General features: G+C 36.3%; 1 protein-coding gene across 2 annotated transcripts in view; it reads right to left on the bottom strand.

The window, feature by feature from the left end:
- Positions 1 to 26,273, bottom strand: part of SEPTIN7 (septin 7) — a 66,713-nt gene extending 40,440 nt beyond the window's left edge. The window contains exons 1-3 of one of the 2 annotated variants that reach the window (XM_069541017.1): positions 26,255 to 26,273; positions 24,602 to 24,704; positions 6,436 to 6,542 (exon numbers count right to left, since the gene is read on the bottom strand). In XM_069541017.1, the coding sequence (XP_069397118.1) occupies positions 6,436 to 6,542; positions 24,602 to 24,611 (117 nt within the window). In that variant the 5' untranslated portion in view covers positions 24,612 to 24,704; positions 26,255 to 26,273. Of the gene's footprint in view, positions 1 to 6,435; positions 6,543 to 24,601; positions 24,705 to 25,465; positions 25,726 to 26,254 lie in introns of those variants that run through there. The other variant, XM_060020718.1, reaches the window with a different exon arrangement.
- Positions 26,274 to 27,971: the final 1,698 nt, after the last annotated feature.

The raw sequence follows: 27,971 nt of genomic DNA, 5'->3' as shown, positions 1-27,971 counted from the left end.
TCATCCCTTCCTTCATAGCTCTACCCCCATCTTCACTGCCTCACAAATCACTTCTCAATCCACTGTCATCTTCCCCTCTACTCCTACTATTTCACTAAAATATACTTTGCCAAGGTCACCTATACCACCCTATAGCAGCACCTTTCTCACTAAATCATAATTGTTTGCTATATCCTTCATATGACTGTGACATCCTTGAGAACTCTGTGTCCATCATCCTTATAGCCCTCAAACCTGGTAAAAGACAAGCATTCAGTCATCTGTTCTGTGTATGACTGGTTCAAAAAACTATCAAAACTGGACCAACATCAACAGGAGAGTTTCCTAATTGGACTCTGTAAAAATGTTTCAAGGAGTCATAAGATGTTATCTTAGGGATAGGATTCACTGTTTTCACTTCTTCTCACCTCCAAAATTTTTGTACCCATTTAATCTAAAATAGTGATTTATTGGACTTCACAGACCAACAAAAAAAGTTTTAAAGGGGACCAACATAAGGCTACCAACAAAGAACTTGAAAAAAAAAAAAACTAGCACTGTCATTTCACAAAAGAAACTGAAATGGATTTAGTCTCAGAATAAAGGACAGTCTTTCCCTAGGAGACAGTTGGCAACCTTTTGCTGACATGAAATAAGATATATTTTCAAATATAACAAAATTATAAAATTTGCTACCAAATATACAACATTGTATGTAATATTTTTCTTAAAATTTTTGTTAATCTGAGCACCTATATTTGAGATTGGAATATGAAGTAGAGCTCAAGTGTTCAATTTTTTCTATCACTTTATTTTAATCAGTCTATTGGGAAAAAATATATATATGAATGAAAGTGAAAGTAACATAGTGCCATTTCATTCAATTTGAAATATTCTGAAAGAACTAAGGAAAAACAATTCTCTCTCTTACTTTCTTCCCACAGAGATAGGATGAAACCAGTCTGCAGCAGTCCAGAAACACTACAGAGGAGTGGTCCACAAAGTATAGTACCCAGACTGGCAGCTGCATAGTTTGGGAACTTATTGGAAATGCAAATTCTTTGGGCCCTGTCTCAAACCGACTAAACAGAAAACTCTGGGGAGGGGGACTCAACAATCTGTTTGAGCAAGGCTTCCAAGTGATTGTGATACACACTGAACTTTGAGAACCACTGGTATAAAGAACAACAGGACTAGAATGTCAGCTCACATTTGGAACTGCACAGCTCAGGTACCTAAGGCCAAAGATAGGAGGTTGGGAATTAATCTCAGAAGACTTCTATCTATTACTGAAAGTTCACTCAAATCAGAACCACTAATATACTGGAAACTCAGAATCATTTCTCTGCTCAGAGTAGACGGTTTTTCCTTCCTTCCAAGACTGTGAATGTGAAGGAATTTCTTCTTTAAGATATAAGCCTCTTGTAAATAAATAATGCTTAGGGAAGAGATTATGAAATTGTGGTCTTTATTAAAATTTCACTCCCTATTTGCCACATCACAGGATGTTTCTTCTCTTCTTCTTTTTGACAGTTGAAAGTATTCCAGAAAGGCTTCAGGTCAGGGAAAGTGCAGATATTTCCCTTCTGAAACTCAGGATTGTATGTTTTTCCTGGTCTAATATGCCTGGGCTGAGATGTAATACTTCTGGATCACTCTTCACTAAAAGAATTTAAGAGCTTCTAAGAGCAGATCATCTGCTAGATTATCAAGCTTGGTGAAAAGTCAGTCAACTAAAAAAAAACTACATTCTATTCTCTAACTACACTGAATGACTAGGAACATGTCATGTTCTCTCCTGGGTAAGTGAAGAAAAGAGTTCAGATGATCTTCATCTTGTTTCCAGTATATCAAGGAATACCTCCATGGTACAGTCAGGAAAGAGGACTTCTCTGGGATTCTAATCAGAATCAACCCAGTTCTCAACTGTTAATGTCTCACTTTTGGTAAAGGGGGGAGATTTAACAGTAGTACACAAGCCTTTGTCTTAAAAATCTTACTAGAGATACCCTTAGTCCTAATTACTCCTTTGTTTTCAAAACAGGGAGAGCTAGGAAGATATTCACAATAGAAGAGGACACTTAATGTTATCTTAAAAAGGAAGGCAAAGTGAGTTTAGACAGGATTATTTTGGAGACAGACCAATGTAAATAGAATTCTGACAAACTGAGAGCCTCTCCCACCACCTTTAACAGATGGCGGCCTGGGAGAAATTATCTGCAATGACTGAAATGTAAGGGACTATTACCTAGATAAGACACTTCTCCAAATTAAGAAGGAAAAGATAGGAAATATTAAGATTGTCAAAGCACTCAATGAAATCTGAACAATTAATGAGTATAAAAGACACGTTCAATCTCATAAGAAATCAAAGAAAATAAAATGAAATGACAAAATGTCTTTAATGCACACACACATGCACAACAGAAATGAGTACTTATGTCCACCAAAAGATATATACAAGAATATTTATGTTAGTCAAAAAGTGAAAGCCCAAATGCTTATCTACAACAGAGGGGATACACTGTGATATATTCATGCAGTGGAATATTATGCAACAATGAAAAGAACTACAGGTACACAACATGAATAAATACCACAGACATAATCTTCAGTGAAAGAAATCAGACAGGAATATACCTAAACAAAGTTCAAGAACAGACAAGATTAATCTATGGAGATAGAAGTCAGAAAGGTGTTTAATTTGGGGGTGGGTATAATACTGAGTGAGAGGAGGCATAAGGAAGCCTTCCAGGGTCCTAGAAACATACTATATCTTAATCTGGCTGTGGTTAACTGGATATATGAATACATATATAAAAACTCATCAAGTTCTATGCTTAAATTTGTGCCCTTTTAGTACACAAATTAAACATCAACTTAAAAATTAAGGGCTTCCCTGGTAGCACAGTGGTTGAGAGTCCGCCTGCCGATGCAGGGGACATGGGTTCATGCCCCGGTCCAGGAGGATCCCACATGCCACGGAACGGCCGGGCCCGTGAGCCATGGCTGCTGAGCCTGCGTGTCCGGAGCCTGTGCTCCGCAACGGGAGAGGCCACAACAGTGAGAGGCCCGCGTACAGCCAAAAAAAAAAAAAAAAAATTAGATTAAAAAAATTCTGCTCAAGACAAAATAAAACTAATCAAAACTTCAAAAAAGATAATCAAATTTAAAATTTCAAAAGACTCTCAAATTTAAAATTATTCCACTTAATCTATGATAGCGTTTTATAAACACTATCACTATAGTGTTTAGTCCAACTAAACACTAAGTCTTATAAATTTTTAAAACTTGTTTGTTCAGTCATTCAACAAACATGGGATGCTAACGTGTAACAGATGCAGTTCTAGGAACTTAGCTTGCAGCAGTGAATAAAGTGAAGTTCCTACCCTTGTAGAGCTTACACATTTGGAGCCTGGGGTGGGAATTAGAAGGAGTTTATAGGGTGGTCAGGAAAGGGCTCCTTAAGAAAGCAACTTTTAAGCAGAGAACTGATGAAAATTATGAAGCAAGCGAGAAACAGAAGTGGAAGGCCCCTGCGGTGGAAGTAGGAATAGCCTGTTCAAAGAACAGCAAGGAGGTTGGTTTGGTCAGAGCAGAATAAGCCAAAAGTGGACAAGTGTAAGAACTAGGTTGGGGGGAGGGGGAGTAAAACAATCTCTCATTGTTTGAGCAAATACTTTTGTTGCAGAGCATGTTAAACTAGATTTCTATGTGATGAATTCCTTAGACTGCATGTGCCAATACTTTCACCTGTTCAGACACTAGCAAAAATCACTGCATTGGGTGAATCAAGAGAACTAGAAATATTGTCCTTTATTAAACAAAGCAAAATAAAACATGGTAAGGTACAAAACTTTTATGAGTTAATTGGCTTCCATCATCCACCAAGCAGTTTACTGGAATTTCAAGCCTAGTCCTACAGTCAGTCAGTCAATACCCTCCAGAGTCCAGTTTAAAAATTCAAATCTAATAAGCAACAGCAAACATTACGTACGCACCATTTGATATTTTAAAAATAAAACAAACAAACAAAAAACCACTTCTCTTAAGTATTCCTTACTAGCCAGCATCAGACAGATCAGCCTTATGACCTAATTTTCTGGGTTTTTTTTTTTTAAACTAAACTTTCACATATTACATAACTATGAAGTGATGACTTCACTGATCAAATCATTTTGTCTTCATTTTGTCTAAATTGCCTAACTGGGAAAACTATCTCCATATGTAAGGTTTTTAAAGGAAAAGGCAATATAAATCAAAGAAAACTGACAACTTGTTGGACCAAACATTATTAAAAAGAAAAGCTAATCCACTTATTAAGAAATGGTTAATCTGTTAAACTAACACTTATTAAATATCTACAGTATAGAGATAGTACAGTTGATACACTACAGACTAAACCAGAGTGCTTAGATTTGTATCCTAGTTCTGGTACTCTAACTACATGATCTTGGCATATCACCATCTCTGTGCCTCAATTTCCACATCTGTAAAATGGGGAAAAGAATACCACTTACCTCATAAAGTTACTGAAAGAATTAAATAAGTAAATGCATCTAAAGTGTTTGGAATAGTACCTGGAAGATGTTAATGACTGTTGTTTTATTATTAATCTAGACCTGGCATTATGCTATGTGCTAAAACTACAAAGAGGACTCAGAAAATTTCCTCACCAGCACTAATCACCAAGAACACCACTGGCAGATACATGACCATCAATATTTAACAGATATTTTACAGTAAATATACCTGAATTTAGGAATCTACACTGTGGGGTTCCCTTAACATTTCTACATACCTAGTTACTAATCCTGGATTTAAATACTTAAATTAAGAAAGCTAAAAGTATATCTTCCTGCTTAGGGTTAAAATGTTCACTACATCACAAAATAAGCAATGCAGTACAGTATCAAGTTTTTATCAACAGAACACATATTTGCAGGTAATTTGAAATCTCAAGCTCCATGAAGGATATTTTAAAAATTCCTGGGCATCCCTGGTGGCACAGTGGTTAAGAATCCACCTGCCAATGCAGGGGACATGGGTTCGAGCCCTGGTCCGGGAAGATCCCACATGCCACGGAGCAACTAAGCCTGCGCACCACAACTACTGAGCGTGTGCTCTAGGGCCCGTGAGCCGCAACTAGAGAAAGACCATGCGCAGCAACGAAGACCCAATGCAGCCAAAAGTAAATAAATAAAATAAATTAAAAAAAATTTTTTTAATTCCTAAAACAGAGAAAACTTTAAAAAGGAGAAATAAAATATCCAGCTCCAGAGTCACTGCCTCAATAAAACATGCTCCTGCCAGAACTGTTTACTCCACTTCTCTTCTGCTTCTGTGCTGCATCAATCCATCAACATTTTTTCAATCAATAGTTTAGAGCGGTGCTGCCCAACAAAAATGTAACGTGAGCCACATAATTTTAAAATTTTCAGTAGCCACTTCAGAAAGTAGTAACAGGTGAAATTAATGTATTTTTATTCAGCCCAATATAACCAATTATCATTACTGCAAAATGTAATCAATATAAAAATTTTTAATGAAATATTCTTTTTTACAAACTAAGTCTTCAAAATCTGGAGTGTATTTTATACTTGTATAACATCTCAATTTGGACTACCCACATTTTAAGAGCTCAACAGCCACATGTGGCTACCAGCTACTGTACTGGACAATGCAGAGCTAGAGAGTCTAGCACTTCACTATATGGGCCAGCAACATGAGCATCACCTTGGATTTTGTTAGAAATACTGAATCTCAGCCCACCTCAGACCTACTAGAACAGGAACTGAATTTAACAAGCTCCCCAGGTGATCTGAATATACATTAAAGATCGAGAAGTACTAAATTAGACCACACATAGCTTGTAAGCCTTAACAAATTGCTATTGCCATTCAACTATCATGTGGTATCATGTCACTCACTAATACAGAACACTGTATTTAAATAATAATGGCTTCCACACGAATCATGTTTTCTCTATGCTGTCCAAAAGAATTTTCTGCAATGGTGGAAACATATCTGTGCTGCCCCAAATGGCAGCCACTTGCCACATATGACTACTGAGCATTTGAAATGTGACTGGTACAACTGAGAAAGTGAAGTTTTAGTTTTATTGACTTTTAACTCATGCAAACTTAAATAGCTACTACATATAGCAAGTAGCTACCATAATGCAGCATAACTCCAGCTGTTACTACATCCCAGTATACTCTCTAGGAGGGTCCTCAAGACAAACTTATAAGGTTCTAATCAAGAAAATTCCTCTAATTACCTGCACTTCTCTCAATAAATCAATCTCTCTTTTTTATCAGCAACCATGTTTACCACTTTACATTGGCTAAGGTCAAACTTGAAATCTACCTCTATGGAAATACAATATAAGTTACAGAATGTGTTTTGTATCTGTTAACATTACCCCACCTTATCATCAGTTAACAATATACATACCTGTACAGTCTTTTTTATTCTATGGGAAGGACCTGGATACTCTGGGGAATACAAATCTGTGAGGAATAATGAGTTGATTAATGTTGACTTTCCCAGTCCAGATTCACCTAAAAGAAATAGAGGTGGAAACTGTTAAACTCAGCTACCTTATCAAGCTTAAATATTCAACCAATGCTATAATCAAACTTGCTTTTATGCAAGTACTTCTTAGTGGGACAAGGAAGTGACATTAGAAATTATACTATAAAGACTCTCTATTAGAATAAATTCTTTGCCTTCATTTTCTTATCTATCAAATTAGACTCATGTTTCCAAGGATTTTTACCTTTATAATTCTACCATCTGTGTTCGCTAAAAGTAATGTATCTGTAGTCACCATTTTTAACAGTAATGTATTCCTAGAGATGAAAGTTAGTCATGAAGGAAAACATCCCAGTTGGATTATATATTGCTGCTTCAGTGAAATAAAAAATAAAAGTATAAACGTTTATTACAATGAATGACCAAGGAAACAAATTATGCAGCTATAAAAAGTAGAAATCTGCTGATAAAAAGAAGAAAAATTAATCACAATGCATCTTAGTACAAAAGTGAACCACAAAAAAATACTTCCAATTTACCCATATACCAATCAGCTTAAGTATAAAGGGTACTTCTCTATAAACCAGACTCCAAAAAATCATGGGTAATTACTTTTTATAAAAATGCTCCTGCCTGAAGTAGGAAAGGAGAGAGGTAAGACACGATTTCCACTAAGATTCACATACTCTTCTCTGACCCTTCATGTCAAGTCTAGTACACCATACCAAATGTACAGATATTTTTTACTAAAATATAAACAGCTTCAGGATATACAAAGTTAAAATAGATTAAAAGTCATATAATAATTATCAATTAATATGGCACCAGGTTAAAGAATCTAGTTATTGTTAATAGTTCAGTGAGTTTAATAGGCATCTTTAGCCTAAATAACTGATAGCACAATATTAACCTTACTATTTCTATTTATAGGTTGAGTTCTTTTGATATTGGCTCTCAAGAAAGGTAAGAACCGGGTGACTTCCTTGGTGGCACAGTGGTTAAGAATCCGCCTGCCAATGCAGGGGGCACAGGTTCGATTCCCTAGCCCGGGAAGATCCCACATGCTGCGGAGCAACTAAGCCCGTGTGCCACAACTACTGAGCCTGTGCTCTAAAGCCTGTGAGCCACAACTACTGAGCCCATGCGCCACAACTACTGAAGCCCGTGTGCCTAGAGCCCGTGCTCTGCAATGAAGAGTAGCCCCTGCCCGCTGCAACTAGAGAAAGCCCGTGTGCAGCAACGAAGACCCAAAGCAGCCAAAAATAAATAAATAAATTTAAAAAAAAAAAAGAAAGAAAGAAAGGTAAGAACCATTGTAGTGGTCTGGGCTTACTCCCTTTGAATGAGGGAGAATATCCTTTTTTCTAGACGTAGAAATTTCTAAGTCATGGGAAAATAAGTTATAGGTTCCCCATACCTGCTTCTTTCTAAACTCTTAAACCCTGAATAAAGGAGGAAAGACTAGAATAAAACCCAAGTACTTGGGGATAATCAGAAGTATCTACAATATTTTCATTTAGAAGCAACCCTGCCCTTGAACCATTGCTATAAAACTCCTCACCAAATCCTCCTGGGTTGGGACACACAGTTCTCGAGGCACAAGCCCGCCGTGTCCCCCTTTGCTTGGCAAAGCAATAAAGCTATTACTTTCTACTTCACCCGAAACTCTGTCTCCAAGATTCGATTTGGCACCAGTGCACAGAGGCTGAGTTTTCAGCGTCATTCCCTCAAACAAGAAGGAACAGAGCAGACTTTACTCAGATAAAACATTCTAACCTCTTTGGGGCTATCAGAAGGACTAGTGTTGCCTAACTGGGATTTCAGGTTGGAGAAGCACTGGGCATCACTGGTTAAAGTGCAGGAGAACTACAGATGCCTGGAGCAAAAAATTATGGGTGGAGAGACACAACAGACCACCTAAGGCCTTGAGGAGACGCTGAGGTAAAACTCCTTGGAGAATTAAGACATTCAAAAGAAACCATGTATGCAGGGGAAACTGAGAAAGCCACATACAGGCTCAAGCAATAAACATGCTCAGAAAAGTTGTGAAAAGGCATTAAACTTTCACTTTAGGCTGGATCTCTAGGCTCAGAGCATGCCCAGCTAATCATCAGACATCTGCCCTGACATATGACCAAGTCTGCAAAGACAGGGCAGGGTGAGTTTTTTCAAATGCATATTTTTCAACAACAACAAATCACAAAGCATTCAAAGAAACAGAAAACACAGCCCATAAAAAGGAACAAAACAAAATCCCAGAAACCATCCCTGAAGCAGCACAGATAGTGGACTTGCTAGATGAGGACTTTAAAATAGCTGTTTTAGAGAAAGATAAACATCATATCTCTTATATGTGGAATCTAAAAAACAGGGGGGTACAAATGAATTTATTTACAAAACAGAGATAAGAGTTTTGTAGAAACAAAGTAGAAAACAAACTTATGGTTATGGGGGTCAGGGGGATAAATCAGAAGACTGGGATTTACATATATACACTACTATATATAAAATACATAACTAATAAGGACCTACTATATAGCTCAGAGAACTTTACTTAATACTCTGTAATGGCCTATATGGGAAAAGGATCTAAAAAAGAGTGGATATATGTATAACTGATTCACTTTGCTGTACATCTGAAACTAACACAACATTGTAAATTAACTATACTCCAATAAAAATTTTTTTAAAATAAATAAATTTAGGGACTTCCCTGGTGGTCCAGCGGTTAAGACTCTGCGCTCCCAATGCAGGCGGCCCGGATTCAATCCCTGGTCAGGGAACTAGATCCTGCATGCCGCAACTAAGAGCCCACATACCACAACTAAAGACCTGGTGCAGCCAAATAAATAAGTAAATAAATTTAAATAGCAAAAAAAAATAATAATAAACAAAATAGCTGTCTTAAATATGTCCAAAGAGCTAAAGAAAACAATGAACAATTAATGGAAATCAGGAAAACGACGTAAGAACAAAACCAGAATTTAACAAAGAAATAGAAATTGTGTAAAAAAACCAAACCAAACCAAACCAAAACAAAAATTCTGGAGCTGAAACACACAATTGAAAAAATTCACTAGAGAGGTTCAAAAGCAATTGAGCATGTCTAAAAAAGAATCAGCAAACTTGGAAGACAGGACAATTAAAATTATTGAGTCTAAGGAGAAAAAAGAATGAAGAAAAACACAGCCTAAGGGATCTATGTGGGACACCATTTATTGAACTATTATATACAGTATGAGAGCTTTAGAAGGAAAAAGGGAAAGGGTCAAATAGATTATTTGAAGGAAAAAAAAATGACCAAATTTTTTCCCAATTTGATGACAGACATGAATCTACAAATCCAAGAATCTCACTGAACTAGTAGGATAAACCCAGGAACCCGCACTGAGACACATCGTGATCAAACTGATAAAAAACAAAGACAAAAAGAGAAACTTGAAAGCGGCAAGAGAGAAGCAACATATCACATAGAAGGTATCTTCAATAAGATTTGCAGCTGATTTCTCAGCAGCAACTCTGGAGACCAGAAGACAATGTGATGATAAAACTGTCAAATGAGAATTCTATATCTGGCAAAATTGTGCTGAAAAGTTGAGGTAGAAATTAAGATATTTCCAGATAAACAAAAACTGAGGGAATTCATTATCACTACACATCCTCCACATTTCAGTTGAAATGAACGAACCCTGGACAATAACTCAAAGCCACATAAAGATCCCCAGTAAAGGTAAATACATGGACAAATATAAAAACTGGTATTATTGTAATTTTGGTTTCTAACTCCACTTTACATTTTCTGTAAGACTTGAAAGACGAATGAATAAGAAATAATTAGAAGTCTGTGTTATTGAGTACACAATGTTCAAAGATACAATTTGAGACATCAATAATAAAAAAAAAGTATGTGGGGGCTGTATATGAGTAGTTTGTATATATAATTAAAATTAAATTGGTATAAATTCAAGTTAGGTTATTATAATTTAAGATTTTATATATAATCTCTATGATAACTACAAAGAAAGCATCTACAGAATATACAAATAAGGAAATGAGAAAGGGAATCAAAACGTGATGCTACAAAACATCAACTAAACACAAAAGAAGGCAGTAAAGGAGAAAATGATATATTCAAAAGCTGTAAGACATACAGAAAACAACAAAATGACAAAACTAAGTTCTCTGTTACCAGTAATTACTTTACATGTACATGGATTAAATGTCTTAATCAAAGGCACAGATGGCCAGAATGGCTAAAAAAAACCCCGATCCAACTGTATACTATCTGTAAGATCTAAAGACTTTAGATCTAAGGACACACACAAGTTGAAAGTAAAAGGATAAAAAAGATATTCCATGTAAGCAGTAATCAGAAGAGGTGAGATGGCTATACTTGTATCAGACAAAAGAGACTTAAGTAAAAAATTGATACAAGATGCAAATTAGGATTTATTATTAAAAAAGGTCAATTCATGAAGTGGATATTATTACAGAATTATAAACATATATACACCAAACATCAGAGCCCCAAAATATATAAAGGAAACACTGACAAAATTGTGAAGGGGAAAATAGACAGTTTTACAATAATAATTGGAGAATTCAATACTCCACTTTAAATAATGGATAGAAGAAACAGACGGAAGATAAATTAGAAAACAGAGGACTTGAACAACACTATAAACCAACTGGACCTAATAAACATAGACAAAATACTCCATTCAACAACACCAAAATACACATTTTTCTCATGTGCACAGGGAGTATTTTTCAAGACTGACCATAAAACCAAGTACGACTTGATAAACTTTTTCTTTTTTTTTTTTTTTGCAGTACGCGGGCCTCTCACTGTTGTGGCCTCTCCTGTTGCGGAGCACAGGCTCCGGATGCGCAGGCTCAGCGGCCATGGCTCACAGGCCTAGCCGCTCTGCAGCATGTGGGATCTTCCCGGACTGGGGCACGAACCCGTGTCCCCTGCATCGGCAGGCGAACTCTCAACCACTGCGCCACCAGGGAAACCCATAAACTTTAAAAGATTTCAATCATCTTTTCCTATCACAACGAAATGAGACTGGAGATCAATAACAGAAAGAAAATGAAAAAATTAACACATATAAGGAAATTAAACAATACACTCAAACAGCTAACAGGTCAAATAAGAAATCCCAAGGTAAATTAGAAAATACCATGAAAAAAAAAAGAAAATGAAAACACAACATACCAAAACTTATGAGATACGGAAAAGTCGTTTCTAATAGAAAAATTTGTAACTGTAAACACATACATAAAAATGAGGATCTGAAATCAACAATCTAACTTTACAACATAAGGAACTAAAAAATAAAGAACTAAACCCAAAACCAGCAAAAGAAAGGAAATATTAAAGTTAGGAGATAAATAAAATGGAAAACAGAAAACAACAGAGAAAAATCAACCAAACCAAAAGTTAGCTTTTGGAATAGATCAACAAAATTAACAACTCTTTTAGCTAGACTGATTGAGAATAAAAGAAAGAGAAGATTCAAATTACTAAAATCAGAAAGTGTGGATATTACTCCCAATTTTACAGAAATAAAAAAAATTATAAGAGAGTACTATTAATAACTGTATGTCAATAAACTGGATAACATAAATGAAAAGGACAAATTCCATAAGACAAAAACTTAGAAACAATGAGGAATTAAGAGAACATATACAGTGAAAGGCAAACAGGCCTCTCAGATACTGATAAAGTGATTAAAAAATGGAAATGATCTAAATAATTAATATGGCTGATTTTCAAAAAAATACAACAATTCCTACCCAGAGAAAAAACATATTTTTCAAATACCTATGGAGCACTTACATAATCAGATCATGTTTTGGCTATAAAGAAAATCAATCAGTACTGAAAAACACAGAAATCTACAGATCATATTCTCTGACTACAAGCAGTGAAATTATAAATTAACAACAAAATAACACAACCCATTTGCCCACTTAGACATAAACCAGTATCTCCCCTCAACTCTTATCTGAAAAACTACTCAAATACAAACAAAATGAGTAATATAAACAAAAATCTAAGATATATGACTAAACTGGTGTTCAGAGAAAAACCTGTGCCTAATTAAGCCTAAAGAAAATAGATCAACCTTCAGAGTGGCTCTTGGAACTGTAAACCAGTATCGCTTTTCTTTTTTTTTTTTGAGGCAAGGAGTAATGACTTTATTCGAAAAGCCGGCAGACCAAGAAGATGGTGGGCAAGGGTCCCCAAAAATCCACATTAGTTTGGTCTGAATGCCAGCTCCTTTTATAGAACAGAGAGGGGAAGGAGGTGAGGAAGTAAAGTAAAAAGGCCATAAGCCTTGCATATATCTCCTAGAATGGCCAGCCTCCAGGAGCAGATGTGTTAATTTCTTCTTTTCTGCAGCAATTCATAGGTAGAAGGGTCAGGATGTTTCCCTGAACAAAGGCACTTTGGTTTAACAAGCGGGTCAGGGTCCCGAGGCAGGTCATTATGTATGATTATAATAACAAAAGCAACAAAAAGCAAAGGTTAAACTCAAAGAAACAGATCCAACAAGGAATCCGATTTAGCTCTTCCCTGGTATGGAAACTCAAGGAAAGGGTCATTGGAAGCTCCAATTTTACAGCTGGTGGGTCAGAAAGACCTGGACTTGTGACTGGTGTCTGAAGTGGCAACTGGGGAAAGGGGGCAGTCTTATAGGATTGAGCCTTTAACTTGTAGAATCTGATGCTATCTCCAGGTAGATAGTTTCAGAATTGAATTGATTGTAGGAAACTCAGATGGTGTCTGAGAATTGCTTGGTGGTGTGTGGACTCCTGCCCCCATGTTACTGAACTCAGGTTTGGCTGCTCGCTGCTCAAAAGCTAATACTTTTGAGAGACAAGTGCTGGTAGGAATGGAAAGGTTGCTTTATGCAAGAGACTGGCAACTTGTGTCCAAAAACCAACTCCAAAGATTCTGCTCAACCATGAAAGTTTTTAAAGGGAGACTCATTAGCGGAGGGGGTCAGGGTCATTATTATCTTCCACTGTGTGCAGACTTTCTTCTGATTCGTTGGTGGTGAGGTAACAGGGTGGCATTCCAGGAATCTTGTGCTCAGCCTGAAGTTACCATCTTCCACTTGGGTGGGAGCCTTAGTTCCACAGAAGAACTCAAAGGTATTGCTGTGTATATTCCTTGAGGAGGCACCAGGACCTCGCCCCATCGTTGCACTATTGTTTCTTTCTTTTTTTTTTTATTCAAACAGAAAGTCACAAAAATTATAATCATCCTCATCAGTTCACTCAGTCCCATGTAATTAATTTTTTTTTCATCTTGATCTTTTGTTAGCACTTTTCCATTAGAGTTGTGAAAATGCTTATTCATTCAGTTCAGCAGTTAGTCAGTTACCAGAAACATGTACTTGTCAGAGTCTGTTCCATGAATTCCTTGAAGATGAAACCCTTTTACAGGAACATTTTTGCAAAAGCATCAGAGTACACCCAGAACAGTCTGTAAATGACAGAAGACTTAAAAATGACCATGGTTAAAGACTTGATGAAGTTCATAATAAGGCAATTGACAAGGAAATTTAGTTATTTCTGAGATATACATTTTAGAGCAATAACTAGAATTATGACTTGTAACATTATACCAGAACATATAAGATTTTTAGAAATTTCATGTAATGTCTGAAACATTTATGTTAACATATTTCCATACAAATAACCCAAAAAAAGTTTAGTAATTAGTTGTGGGTTTTTTTGTCTGTTTTTCTATACTGCAGGTTCTTATTAGTCATCAATTTTATACACATCAGTGTATACATGTCAATCCCAATCGCCCAATTCAGCACACCACTATCCCCACCCCACTGCAGTTTTCCCCCCTTGGTGTCCATACGTTTGTTCTCTACATCTGTGTCTCTCTTTCTGCCCTGCAAACCGATTCATCTGTACCATTTTTCTAGGTTCCACATATATGTGTTAATATACAATATTTGTTTTTCTCTTTCTGACTTACTTCACTCTGTATGACAGTCTCTAGATCCACGTCTCAACAAATGACTCAATTTTTATGGCTTTTTATGGCTGAGTAATATTCCATTGTATATATGTACCACAACTTCTTTATCCATTCATTTGTCGATGGGCATTTAGGTTGCTTCCATGACCTGGCTATTGTAAACAGTGCTGCAATGAACATTGGGGTGCATGTGTCTTTTTGAATTACGGTTTTCTCTGGGTATATGCCCAATAGTGGGATTGCTGGATCATATAGTAATTCTATTTTTAGTTTTTTAAGGAACCTCCATACTGTTGTCCATAGTGGCTGTATCAATTTACATTCCCACCAACAGTGCAAGAGAGTTCCCTTTTCTCCACACCCTCTCCAGCATTTGTTGTTTGTAGATTTTCTGATGATGTCCATTCTAACTGGTGTGAGGTAATACCTCATTGTAGTTTTGATTTGCATTTCTCTGATAATTAGTGATGTTGAGCAGCTTTTCATGTGCTTCTTGGCCATCTGTATGTCTTCTTTGGAGAAATGTCTATTTAGGTCTTCTGCCCATTTTTGGATTGGGTTGTTTCTTTAATATTGAGCTGCATGAATTGTTTATATATTTTGGAGATTAATCCTTTGTCCGTTGATTTGTTTGCAAATATTTTCTCCCATTCTGAGGGTTGTCTTTTCATCTTGTTTATGGTTTCCTTTGCTGTGCAAAAGCTTTGAAGTTTCATTAGGCCCCATTTATTTATTTTTGTTTTTATTTCCATTACTCTAGGAGGTGGATCAAAAAAGATCTTGCTGTGATTTATGTCAAAGAGTGTTCTTCCTATGTTTTCCTGTAAGAGTTTTATAGTGCCCAGTCTTACATTTAGGTCTCGAATCCATTTTGAGTTTATTTTTGTGTATGGTGTTAGGGAGTGTTCTAATTTCATTCTTTTACATGTAGCTGTCCAGTTTTTCCAGCTCCACTTATTGAAGAGACTGTCTTTGCCCCATTGTATATCTTTGCCTCCTCTGTCATAGATCAGTTGACCATAGGTACGTGGGTTTATCTCTGGGGTTTCTATCTTGTTCTATTGATCTATGTTTCTGTTTTTGTGCTATGCTATCGCTTTTCTGAGGAACAATTAGGCAGTCTATCACAACTTAAATGCACATGCCTTTTGACCCAGCAATTTTACTTTTAGAAATGTACATTATACAAGCTTTTATACGTGTGCCTAAAAATTCAAGGAAATTAAGCATTGTTTAATTGTCCATCAACAGTAGACTGTATAAATCATGATAATCACAGTATTGAATACCCCATACTCTGAAGAATGAGTTACTTTATGTACAGACATGAATAAAAGTATAATATATTAAATGATAGGGAAAAAAACATTCACAGAGTAGTATTTACAGCACAGTACCATTTATATAAAAAAGAAATCTACATGGGAATGACTAGTGTATATAAAATTATAGAAAAATGCCAGAAAACTTTTAACAACTTAATAATGCTTGTCACTAGAGAAGGGACTGGAACTGAAGGAGGGAGAAAAAGGGACTTCACCTTACTAAATGTCTTTAGAATTTACATCTTTTAGAAAATAAAAATGTTTATATTTATAAACTTTTCTTTTTGGGGGGGGAATAAACATGTGAGACATTTGAGAACAGAGCAGAAGGGTAAGGTTGACAACATAATGATTCTAACAGGTACTAGCCTCAAAATAAATAAAAAGAAATGTTGAGGCTTCCCTGGTGGCGCAGTAGTTGAGAATCTGCCTGCCAATGCAGGGGACACGTGTTCGAGCCCTGGTCTGGTAAGATCCCACATACCACAGAGCAACTAGGCCCGTGAGCCACAACTACTGAGCCTGCGCATCTGGAGCCTGTGCTTCACAACAAGAGAGGCCGTGATAGTAAGAGGCCCGCGCACCGCGATGAAGAGTGGCCCCCGCTTGCCGCAACTAGAGAAAGCCCTCACACAGAAATGAAGACCCAGCACAGCCAAAAATAAATGAATAAATTAATTAATTAAAAAAAAAAAAGAAATGTTGACTGCAGGGAAGTTATGCCTGAGTTTGGACATTAAATTATTAATTCCTACCTATCTTTAGTAGAGTGATATTTACTTCCAAACCAAAATGTCAGATACCCTATAATCATAATACAAAATATAGTAGCTTTGTCCTAATACTCTCAAGGTGACATAACTACAATAGATTCTTGCTCATTGGCTTTAGTAAAGGGAAAGCAATAGCGTTGCTAATGCAAAATAACTGAGTTAAATTAATCCCATCAACTCCAACTCTACTTAAAGAATTTGTGGAAACAACCTCAATCAAGTTATTTATCATTATTATTTAAGAATAAAAAAATTCAGAATCACACATCCTAGCTTAAGAAAACAAAATTATTCAATAAATATAAACAGAATACCTATCTGTAACATTTTCTATTTCTTTATAATTAACATAGTATTTTAAGATCTGTTAAATGATCCAAATTAATGACACATTTATTTTACTTTGAAATGCACTATAAATGTTCTGCAACAAAGTCATTATCATTCCCTTATTTTACAGACTTTAAAAAGGAAATAACTGGAATTAAATTTTTTTCTGTCCTCATTAAAACAAAATATTGTTAACACAATTTAAGATGTTAAATACTTTATGAAAATTATAAAATAAGAGTAATTAACTAGAGTCTAATATTATACCTGTAGTTTAACATTATCAGCAGGTTAAAATAACCCATTTCCTCTTTATCTTTGAAGTCTAGCCCATGAAACCCATGCCATCATCATTCAAGAGTATTACACTTCAAGCCTAAGAATGAAACAGTCATGAAATGTTTGTTCATAAGGTTTTGAAAAAAGTTAGATCACTATTTATAATAAAGTCACGTTCCTTTAGGTCTTTGGGATTATAAGGGCTCTGAGAAGTCCTACAATTAAAGAAACTGCTTATCTTTTTTTTTTTTTGCTTATCTTTGTTTTACCCAGCACCTCCTCAATTCTACAGCCTTCGATCATTTCCACCAACCCCTTGAAATATTTATTAATATCTGACACATGAAACACACTGAGACATTATACCATATAATTCTTTGGTAAATTATTTTTCCTTGACCATATATAGTTATAGCAACTGATATAAATAATACTGTATTACTGTATTAGTTAAGTAGAAAATTCATAGGCAGCTTAAATCTTGAGGATTTTTCCTTTGTATATTGCACATAAACACTTAACCACAGACGCTCCTCTGCAGTTCTATCATTAGCAGCTTGGGAAAACCCATTTCATTACACAAACTGTGTAATGAACACATACAATGTGTTCTACATCATCCTGCTAAATTATGTAGAGTTTCAGAACATTAGAACTGGAATAGTCCTTAGAGATACCAGAACAGCAGTGTTCTAACTCCTAGTCCTCAATTCTGCTCTTCATGTAAATCTGCTTCTAAACGAATTCTCTTGATAGTCTCTACTGGACTCTCCCACTGGGTAGTGGCTTTCCAACTTACTTTACCACAGTTTACAGTTAAAAGCAAACAAACAAAAAAACCCCAAACACACATTTTTCATCAAAACTCAGTATACACAAATATATAGGTATACTTATCTGTATTGTATAAATGTATGTGTACAAATTTACAACTTTCATGAAACAACAGTCTTGCTAAGCAAAATGCAGTCTATTTTCTAATCATTTCTATTTTTCATTCTTTTAAATGATTCACCAAATTGATTTAATGATCCAGCTTGGAAAAAAAAAACCTGCCAAGGAGCAAAAAGGTTTAATTCAGATGAATAATCTCATCCCAACATCCTATAGCTTTTCCATTCCAACAGCTATCCTCTGATGGACTATTACAATTGATAAAAAGCAAAGACATAAATTCATTTTATTATTTATTGAACAGCTGCTAAATGCTAGAACTGGGGACATTTTGCCATCAAAAGGTATAATTTTGTTGAGAAACAAGCTATAGTTACAATTAAACAAAAAATACAGTAGGAATACATAAAGAACACCTAAGTACAGTTTGAAGGAAATCAAGGATGGCTTCACAGAGCAAGCAAGCAAGCAGCATTTTACTGAGACATCCGTAGAAACTAATCAAGCAAACCAATGAGCACTTAAGTAATGCTAAAATGTGGAACAGTTCTTTTAAAAAGATAAAATCTTCAACCTCTCGTTTAGAATTTGAATGAAGAGGAAAGAAAATACAGAAGGATAAATAAGCTTAGAAGAAATAAAATAATTAGTATTAGAGAAGTAAAAGGCATCTAGTAAGAGCTAATAGGTAACTGAATATAGATTTAACTGGATAAAAAACTATTAAAATAAATAAAGGCGTCTACACAGACTGTTTCACAGGAATCAAGGTTTTTCACTTCTCTTAGAAAAATGAAACTAGGGCCTCCCTGGTGGCTCAGTGGTTAGGAATCCGCCTGCCAATGCAGGGGACATGGGTTCGAGCCCTGGTCCGGGAAGATCCCACATGCCGCCGAGCAACTGAGCCTGGGCGCCACAACTACTGAGCCTGCGCTCTATAGCCTGCAAGCCACAACTACTGAGCCCGCGTGCTGCAACTACTGAAGCCCGGGCACCTAGAGCCCGTGCTCCACAACAAGAGAAGCCCCCGCAATGAGAAGCCCACACACTGCAACGAAGAGTAGCCCCTGCTCGCCACAACTAGAGAAAGCCCACGCGCAGCAAGAAAGAACCAACACAGCCAAAAATAAATAAATAATTTTAAAAAAATTTTTAATTAAAAATTAAAAAAATAGTAATCAGAGATGTCACATAAATAACTTCAGCAAAATACTTAAACATCACGTCTTTATTGAAATGTACATAATAGCAAGTACAAAAATCAATTTTGTTAACAAGAATGCAAGCTACCCAGCTAAACCTTATTTATAATGAGAAAAGAACAAGCTTTTTCCCCCTAAATTCTCTCTGCTTTGGCTAAATTACTTCTTTGAAATAAAATTCATATAACATAAATTTCACCATTTTAAATTGTACAATTCAGTGGTTTTTCTATATTTACAATGTTGTGCAATCATCACTGGTTAAATTACTTTTATTACTAAAAGTAAAATAAAAATACAGAGCTCAGGGAAGAAAATTTTAAAATATTACTCAAAGTATTTCAAGTATCCAACATATCTTAACTGCAGGCTTAAACATAATTCCATTAAATGCCCAACAGCTTAGATACAAAATGGCCAATATTACTTTCAATTTCTTCAACTAACTCTGGATGTTATTATCAATACATCACTTCAAACACCAACAAAAAGGTGGGAGAAAATTATCTATGACTGTCATTGTATATCCTATCACTGACTAAATACCTCCTAAACTTTTACTAATAAGTCATACACAAAAACACATTATGATAGGGCTTCCCTGGTGGCGCAGTGGTTGAGAGTCCGCCTGCCGATGCAGGGGACACGGGTTCGTGTCTCGGTCTGGGAAGATCCCACATGCCGCGTAGCGGCTGGGCCCATGAGCCATGGCCACTGAGCCTGCGTGTCCGGAGCCTGTGCTCCGCAATGGGAGAGGCCACAAGAGTGAGAGGCCAGCGTACCGTAAAAAAAAAAAAAAAAAACACACATTATGATAAACTTTGAATCCCAAAAATGGCTAAACCACCATATTCTAAGCTCCCTTCCACCTAAAAAAAACAGAAATGCCAGTGCCACTAAAAACATTTGATATATGTCGAATACATTATGACAATAAAGAAAACCTCTGCTACAAAAATTTAGCAAAGTTTAATATTATAAAAATGATTGAACTGTGAATTTTATCTTCAAAGAACCCAAAATAATAGACTTAATGCCACTTGATTTTCAAAATATTTTCTGGTCAGATAAAGCAATCTACAATCTTTCTGAGTTCTACCTCTTTGAAAGATTCTAGTAAAATCAAGATTTTAGAATTAACATTTTATTCTCAGAGCAAAAATTAAGACGCACACAAACGATTTTCAAATTCCAAGCCCAAATAGGTTTGACACTTGCTGAATTAGAGACCTAACTGTCTTCATTATTTGATATGTCTGACACTGCGTTTTAAAGTAAATTTTCAAATAAAGAGTCAAAATCAAGAATTCCAATCTTTTTATCCTGGAGGCAATGAAGGTCTTCAAAATTTAGGCTAGCCTACCCTTCCAGCCTTATTTCCAACTATTATAAAGTTACCATTTCGGGGTCAGATCCTAAAATCAACATGCAGTGCAAATTAACATTGAACTGCCCCCAAATATATCATCCATAATGCACAATTACATATAAACTGACAACTTGTTTTTCTTCCTGCACTAAAGCAGATACCTGTTTCTTTGAGCACATAAGAAGTAACTAGTTTATATTAAGGCACCTAGACTAACTCAGCAAGGTGAGATGCTCATGCTATAAAAGTATGTGGAAGCTGAAAATGACTGGGGGAACAGTGAATTCACCTCTTCCACCATGCCTACCCTAGCACAGGCACTCATTCCGGTAGAATGGCAGAAAAAATTGCTTGTACTATTTTACTCTAAAATTCTCATTCATTTCCTCTTTCTCTCTGTCTCTCTGTCTCTTTTAATTTTTTTAGGGAAAACAATATCTAGTTGGAATCATACAAGTTCAAGGCATACTGGACGCACTCAACTGAACTCTGCACTATATCCAGTATTCCCAAATGAGCCTCTGCATAGTGCCTAAGAACACACCAGACTGAGAAACAGACCGGGTTTGGTTCTGGCATCTGCTAGCAGTGTGACCATGGGCAAGTAACCTAACATCTCCATGCTTCAGTTTCTTCATCTCTAAAAAGGAGATAACAATAATATAATACTTACATCATAGGGTTATTGTTAAGGACTGTATGAGTTACATAATAAAGTATCAGTATTTTATGTACTTGAAATATTCCCTGGCACATAATAAGTTATGCAGGGTTTGGTTATCGTTTTCCCAACTGGACTGCCCGCTCAATGTCTATCCCAATTCTATTCTTCAAAAATCTGCCCTAATACCTCCTTCTCAAGTAAGGCAATAATAATTCCAACCAGGGAACCAGGGAAAAGCTCTCCTATACCTTTACACATCTGTGGCTCTTAATTTTTGTATGACTCTACTAACTTATATTTACTTACTAAAAATGTTACTTATCTTTTTATGTATACTTTACATTGTCATAAAAATTATTAGCTCCTTTAGGGAAGAAAATATGGGAAAACAAATTATGCCTCTTTTATACAAAAAAGTCACTCAAGTAAATATTGCTTATGGAGCAAGATTACTGGATAAAGGTTTCCCAACAAAGGACAAAGAGATAAAATCAACTGTTAAATACAGATTCTCAGTTTGTATCAATGTATAAGTCTCAAACCAAGAATTGTTATAAGAACCAAAGCTGCTCTGAGCATAAATCTCAAAAATGAGGACTTAGCTCATAAGGAATAGCTTGCAGTCTCTAAGTCAAGAATATTAAAGTATGGAAAGTCTTAGCTTTCTGTGATTTACAAACAACATTGTTAGATTTGGCCTAAAGTCTGAAAAACAATGTATTAAAAATATTTACTTAAAAGATGACTTTTTAAAGAATATTTATCTATTTACTTATATTTATTTTGGCTGCGCCGGGTCCTAGTTGCGGCATGCAGGATCTTTTTAGTTGCAGCATGCGGACTTCTTAGTTGCGGCATGCGAAGTCTTAGTTGCGACATGCATGGGGGATCTAGTTCCCCGACGAGGGATTGAACCTGGACCCCCTGCATTGGGAGCGTGGAGTCTTACCCACTGGACCACCAGGGAAGTTCCAAAAGGTGACTTTTATGTGTTATACACTGCAACTATGTAGATGAAAAGATTTAGACCCTGCACTCAACAAGTCTATACAAAGATAGCTAATTAAACAGTAATGTTCAAGGTATATTGGGGATAACACTAACAATATTAACATCCATTCTCCTTTATCCACAGTTGAAGTCTTATCAAAGAAGAGAAAAACAAAAGCTGTAGTTGACAAAAGGACTGACCGGAAAAACAAGTTATATTCAGAGATTGTGTATTTACTCTAAAAATCAAGATCAGCTGGTTATTAACTATTTCATCTGGACAAATGTCACAGAAATTTCAAACCAAATATCTGGCCTGGACCGCCAGATATTACTCTACTAAGTATATATTCAAGAAGTTATTCTTTTGTTGTTGTTTTCTTTTTCTTTTTTTTTTTTTCCGGTACGCGGGCCTCTCACTGTTGTGGCCTCTCCCGTTGTGGAGCAACAGGCTCCGGACGCGCAGGCTCAGCGGCCATGGCTTACGGGCACAGCCGCTCCGCGGCATGTGGGATCTTCCCGGACCGGGGCACGAACCTGTGTCCCCTGCATCGGCAGGCGGACTCTCAACCACTGCGCCACCAGGGAAGCCCCAAGAAGTTATTCTTTAAATTTTAATATTAAAATTTTTTTGGAAATTGCTATGGTTCTCCTAATGCACCTAGGAAGTTTTCTACAAATTAAAAAAATGATCTTATATTTGTCTACGGTGTGTCATTTAAGATCACTAACATTACATAGTAAAGGTAAGATGTAGTATTTCTTCACATACAATGATTATGTTACCAATCTATGGAAGAAAAGGTATATCCTGCATATTTTATCCACCTATTTAGACCCACACCTCTGGTCTACACCAGCAGTTTGCAAGCTAGGTATACTATGCTTCTTACTCAACCAGAGACAGACAAGTTAACCAACTCTACCAAGTATCAAGTTTGCAGACTTTGTACCACCATGTTTTAACTATGAACTATTACAATGCAGATATTTCCAAACAGCCACAAACCTACCCTCAAGTAAAATACTCTGGTCAGTTGATAAAATATTCTTCCCTTCAATGAAGGGGTATTTCATACCTAATTCAATTAATCTAATTCAACACCAAAATAAAAATACCAGGAGTTGAATGTAATTAGCAAATTTAATGCACAGTACATAAAGGTCCAGCATCAACTCAATTTTCTCTGTCATGGATATAGTCAATCCACTATTCTGCCTTTTACTTTCATAAAACAAATAGAGAAATACAACAAAATTGCATCAAACTGAGGAGCTAGGTTATAAAGTCAGCCTATATGAGGTGAAAATATTATAGTCATTTAAGACTGTCATTTAAGATAACTAATCTTATACATGGTAAAGTGTTTTTATATATATAATGATTATGTTACCAACCTACAGTCAAAATAACCCTTGACAATCTCTTAAAATGGACTACAGGCAGGGAAAGGTGCTCACAGGACAAAACACACTCATAAGAAAAATGAGAGTGAACTAAAGAACAAGGAGAGTCATCATATTTCACTAATTCCAGGGCTTACACTTAATGAATGAATTCCCAGGGTAATCATTTGCATGATTATGATCCTCTACCCCATCCTTCTTTTTCAAATTCAGAGAACATATGTTTAAGTTAAACACTCATGTGATATGGCTTCACTACACTATATGAGCCAGAGAATAAAATTATCCTGGGGCTTCCCTGGTGGCGCAGTGGTTGGGAGTCCGCCTGCCGATGCAGGGGACACGGGTTCTTGCCCCAGTCCGGGAAGATCCCACATGCCACGGAGCGGCTAGGCCCATGAGCCACGGCCGCTGAGCCTGCGCATCCGGAGCCTGTGCTCCACAACGGGAGAGGCCACAACAGTGAGAGGCCTGCGTACCGTCAAAAAAAAAAAAAAAAATCCTGGAGTAATAAGTAACCACCAGATGCTATTTCCTTTTGTAGCATCATCGATTGAAGAGACCTTCTCCAGCGTTCTATTCAACCACTACAACCCCCACCCCTCTTCTCAACTTTTACTGAGTTTCCAAAACTGTGCCATCTGCAAGAAAGAGGCAAGAAAATACTGAAATCCCATTACGCCATCAAGCTAAATTTTAAAATGTATTTGCATAACAAAAGAAAATATAACACATGATCCCTGCAGTTATTTGGGCTATTGTTTTCTCAAATCATTCAGAGTTCATTAATAGTTGGAAACATATCAAAACTCAATTTTAGTGAGAAATCATATCTTACCCACAACCATAAGTGTGAATTCAAACCCTCTCTTCACTGATTTTCTGTATACTTGATTTGGGAGATTTGCAAATCCCACATAGCCTTCAAGGTTCTTCTGTTGCTGAGAAAAGCAAAAGCAGTCCGGTTATTCATATATCAATAAATCACTTCTGTCACACATTTCAAATTCCCTTCATTAACCTATTTTTAGAAAACTATATAAACTAATATTATTCATGGTGAATCAAACTGATTTTATAGTGTTACCAATAAAAGTATTAGTTAATTGCAGAAATGGCCAAAATGAATTGAGCACAAGTTGACTGACAATAGACAATTACAAAAACCCAAAGGAATAAAATAAAAATTAAAGAAACCTGCCTCAGAGCAAAGATTTCAATTTATAGTAACTTACTAATAATAAGATTCTGACCAATCAACTAAAAAAAACGGAAGGATTTTTCACAAAAAATTCAAATCCCCTTAAAATTATATTAAGGACTCTTTTAATCATTCCCTTTGCTCATACTAATTACCAGAGGCAGGAGTTTCTTGAAATTTATCTTCTTATTCATGAAATAAAATCAAAACGTGGAGTTTAAAATTTTTCATGAACTCTTAAAAGCTCTCATGATCAATGTCAGTCAGTAACATTATCTTTCAAGCTGTTATACTAGGTCCAATTATGTCACTTCAAGATTTTTACATGAGTCTGCTGCCTCTATCATCAGGGACATCAGATTTATCCAGGTTTTAAAGTAAATTTCAATTCAGTTTTCTGTGTGGTTTTTGATTCTTTGATGATCTCAGTAAGTTTCATGAGTAATTCAAAGAAATCTACTTCTAAATTGTCATAGTAAATCAGTCTGATTTTCAACTTACCCATTGGTGAGAAACACTGTCCACAGTTCAGACCATCTGAGTGAGTAAAGTCTTACTGATTAATTTACTTAGGGGTAGGTCTTATTCATTCATTAAAATATAATGGCAAGGGGCTTCCCTGGTGGCGCAGTGGTTGAGAGTCCACCTGCCGATGCAGGGGACACGGATTCGTGCCCTGGTCCGGGAAGATCCCACATGCCACAGAGCGGCTGGGCCCATGAGCCACGGCCGCTAAGCCTGCGCGTCCGGAGCCTGTGCTCCGCAACAGGAGAGGCCACAACAGTGAGAGGCCCGCGTAGGGCAAAAAAATATATATATATGTACATATATATAAAATGGCAAAATATTCCTAAGAGGTACACATTTTTCTTAAAGATTTTTGCCACATTTAAATTCTCATCCGAAAAAACTCATATGGGATCAAAGTACTAATTCAATACATTTGGATTTAACAAAGAACAGCAATCTGCATTTCTTACTAGCATCACATATGTAACTAAATATTCCATCCATAATATTTTTATCTTTTTTAAAATTCATATAAACTGATTTTTAAGACAAATATTGAGAAGATAAGTAAGCCAATTAAACTGAAAGACTAATTTTAAATATACTAGTTAGGATACTGATCAGAATATTTTAAAGTCAAATATTTGAAAGCCTACTACATGCAGAGCTAAGAATATGCATTAAATTTAAGGCTTCCTTGGTTCATATTTCATCCAACTATAACTGAAATTTAACTTAGACGAGAAAAAAGCCTCTCTATAAATTATGTAGCATACTCACAGCTACTTTGTAAAGAACACATTTCCATCATTCCAGTGTTCCAGATTCCAACAGACAGATCCACAGAGGAACAGTAAACGAGGAATTCCAAGAATCATACACGGCACATTCAGTCGAACAGGAGAGAGAAATCCATTGGAACATAGTAAAAGATAGAGGGAAAAAAATGAAAGTTACTTACATGTAACTCAACAAATTAGAGGTAAATTACAAATAAATTGAAGGCAGACTTTTTTCTACTCACGTCAAGGTAATATTTTTTGTCGGATATAAGGCCCAATGAATTTTAATCCATTTCAGCAGCTCTCCTGATCAAACACAGAATCAGAGGCCTCCTATCTATCTTTTTATAAAGAACAATTACTATGCCCTGTACCTGAAGTCTTACAAGAAATGGTGAAAAAAGTGTAAAGTATGGGGCTTCCCTGGTGGCGCAGTGGTTGGGAGTCCGCCTGCCGATGCAGGGGGCGCGGGTTCGTGCCCCGGTCCGGGAGGGTCCCATGTGCCGCGGAGCGGCTGGGCCCGTAGGCCATGGCCGCTGGGCCTGCGCGTCCAGAGCCCGTGCTCCGCGGCGGGAGGGGCCACAACGGTGAGAGGCCCACGTATCGCAAAAAAAAAAAAAAAAAGTGTAAAGTATGATGTTTCAAGAAGATATACAGGGACCAAATTTAAATCCCAAGAAGAAAAAAATGTAAATTTCATACAGTTTTGCTCTGTCAGTCACTGGATTAAGACAGCCCACTTCAGATAAATGCCAATGTTTTAGTTAAAATCTTTATACAGTGCTATATTTCAAGTAATTAAAGTTAAGAACTGGAAGAAATGCAAACTTGTAGATACAGGAAAGGGAAGGAAGCTAAAGATGGCAAGCAGTAACAAATGGGAAGACGAAGTAAATGTGACCTGTAATAACTTAAAGGCAAATAATATAGCAAAGAGAAGAAAACAGACTATCCTTGGACAAAATGTCTTTAAAAAGGGTATGTCTTTATTCTATATTGAAGAAATCTATGAGTTATATCACAACCTAGAACAGATGATGATTCAAATGTCACCTTCAAAGAGAGGACTGCCCTGATCACCCTTATCTAAAATTACAACTCATCTCAGCACTTTGCTGCTTTATGTTTTTCTCTCTAGCACTTACCACCATTTAACATACATTTTACAAATCTTGTTTATTGTGATCTCCACCCACCCTACCTCCAACTAAAATGTAAACTCCATCAAGGTACAGATTAAATGAACTACATAAGTTGTGGCATCAAAAAGAGGAAGCCATCTGGGAGAGCTGAAGAAGTTTCAGAGAAAATATTTTAGGTTACATATTCAAGGAACCCACCATACAAAAAGGTGTAAGAAAAACATCTCCATCTACCTGTGTGTCTTATTTATTGCTTTATCCTCAACTCCTAGAATAGTCTTAGGCACAACTAGGAGACTGAATTAAGAAAAGGGAGAAAAGCATTCTAGGGCTAAGGAATGGGCCCTAAAGTGGGCATGAACTTGGTACTTTCAGGAACAAAAAGAAGGTACATGAACTACAATGAGGTGAAGTAGTGGACCAGGGGATAAGTGATAAAAAATGAGGTCAGGGAGGCAGGCAGGGGCCAGATCATGTTGTACCCAGCGAAAGTAAGAAATCTGGATGTTATTTTAGGCATGATGGGAAGCCACTGGAGGGTTTTACACAGGCAAGTGACCTGACCTGATTTGT

Source organism: Delphinus delphis, chromosome 9, assembly GCF_949987515.2.
Source record: "Delphinus delphis chromosome 9, mDelDel1.2, whole genome shotgun sequence".
NCBI lineage: Eukaryota > Metazoa > Chordata > Mammalia > Artiodactyla > Delphinidae > Delphinus > Delphinus delphis.
The sequence above is the reverse complement of the archived record's forward strand: the minus strand, read 5'-3'. Positions and strand labels throughout refer to the sequence as shown.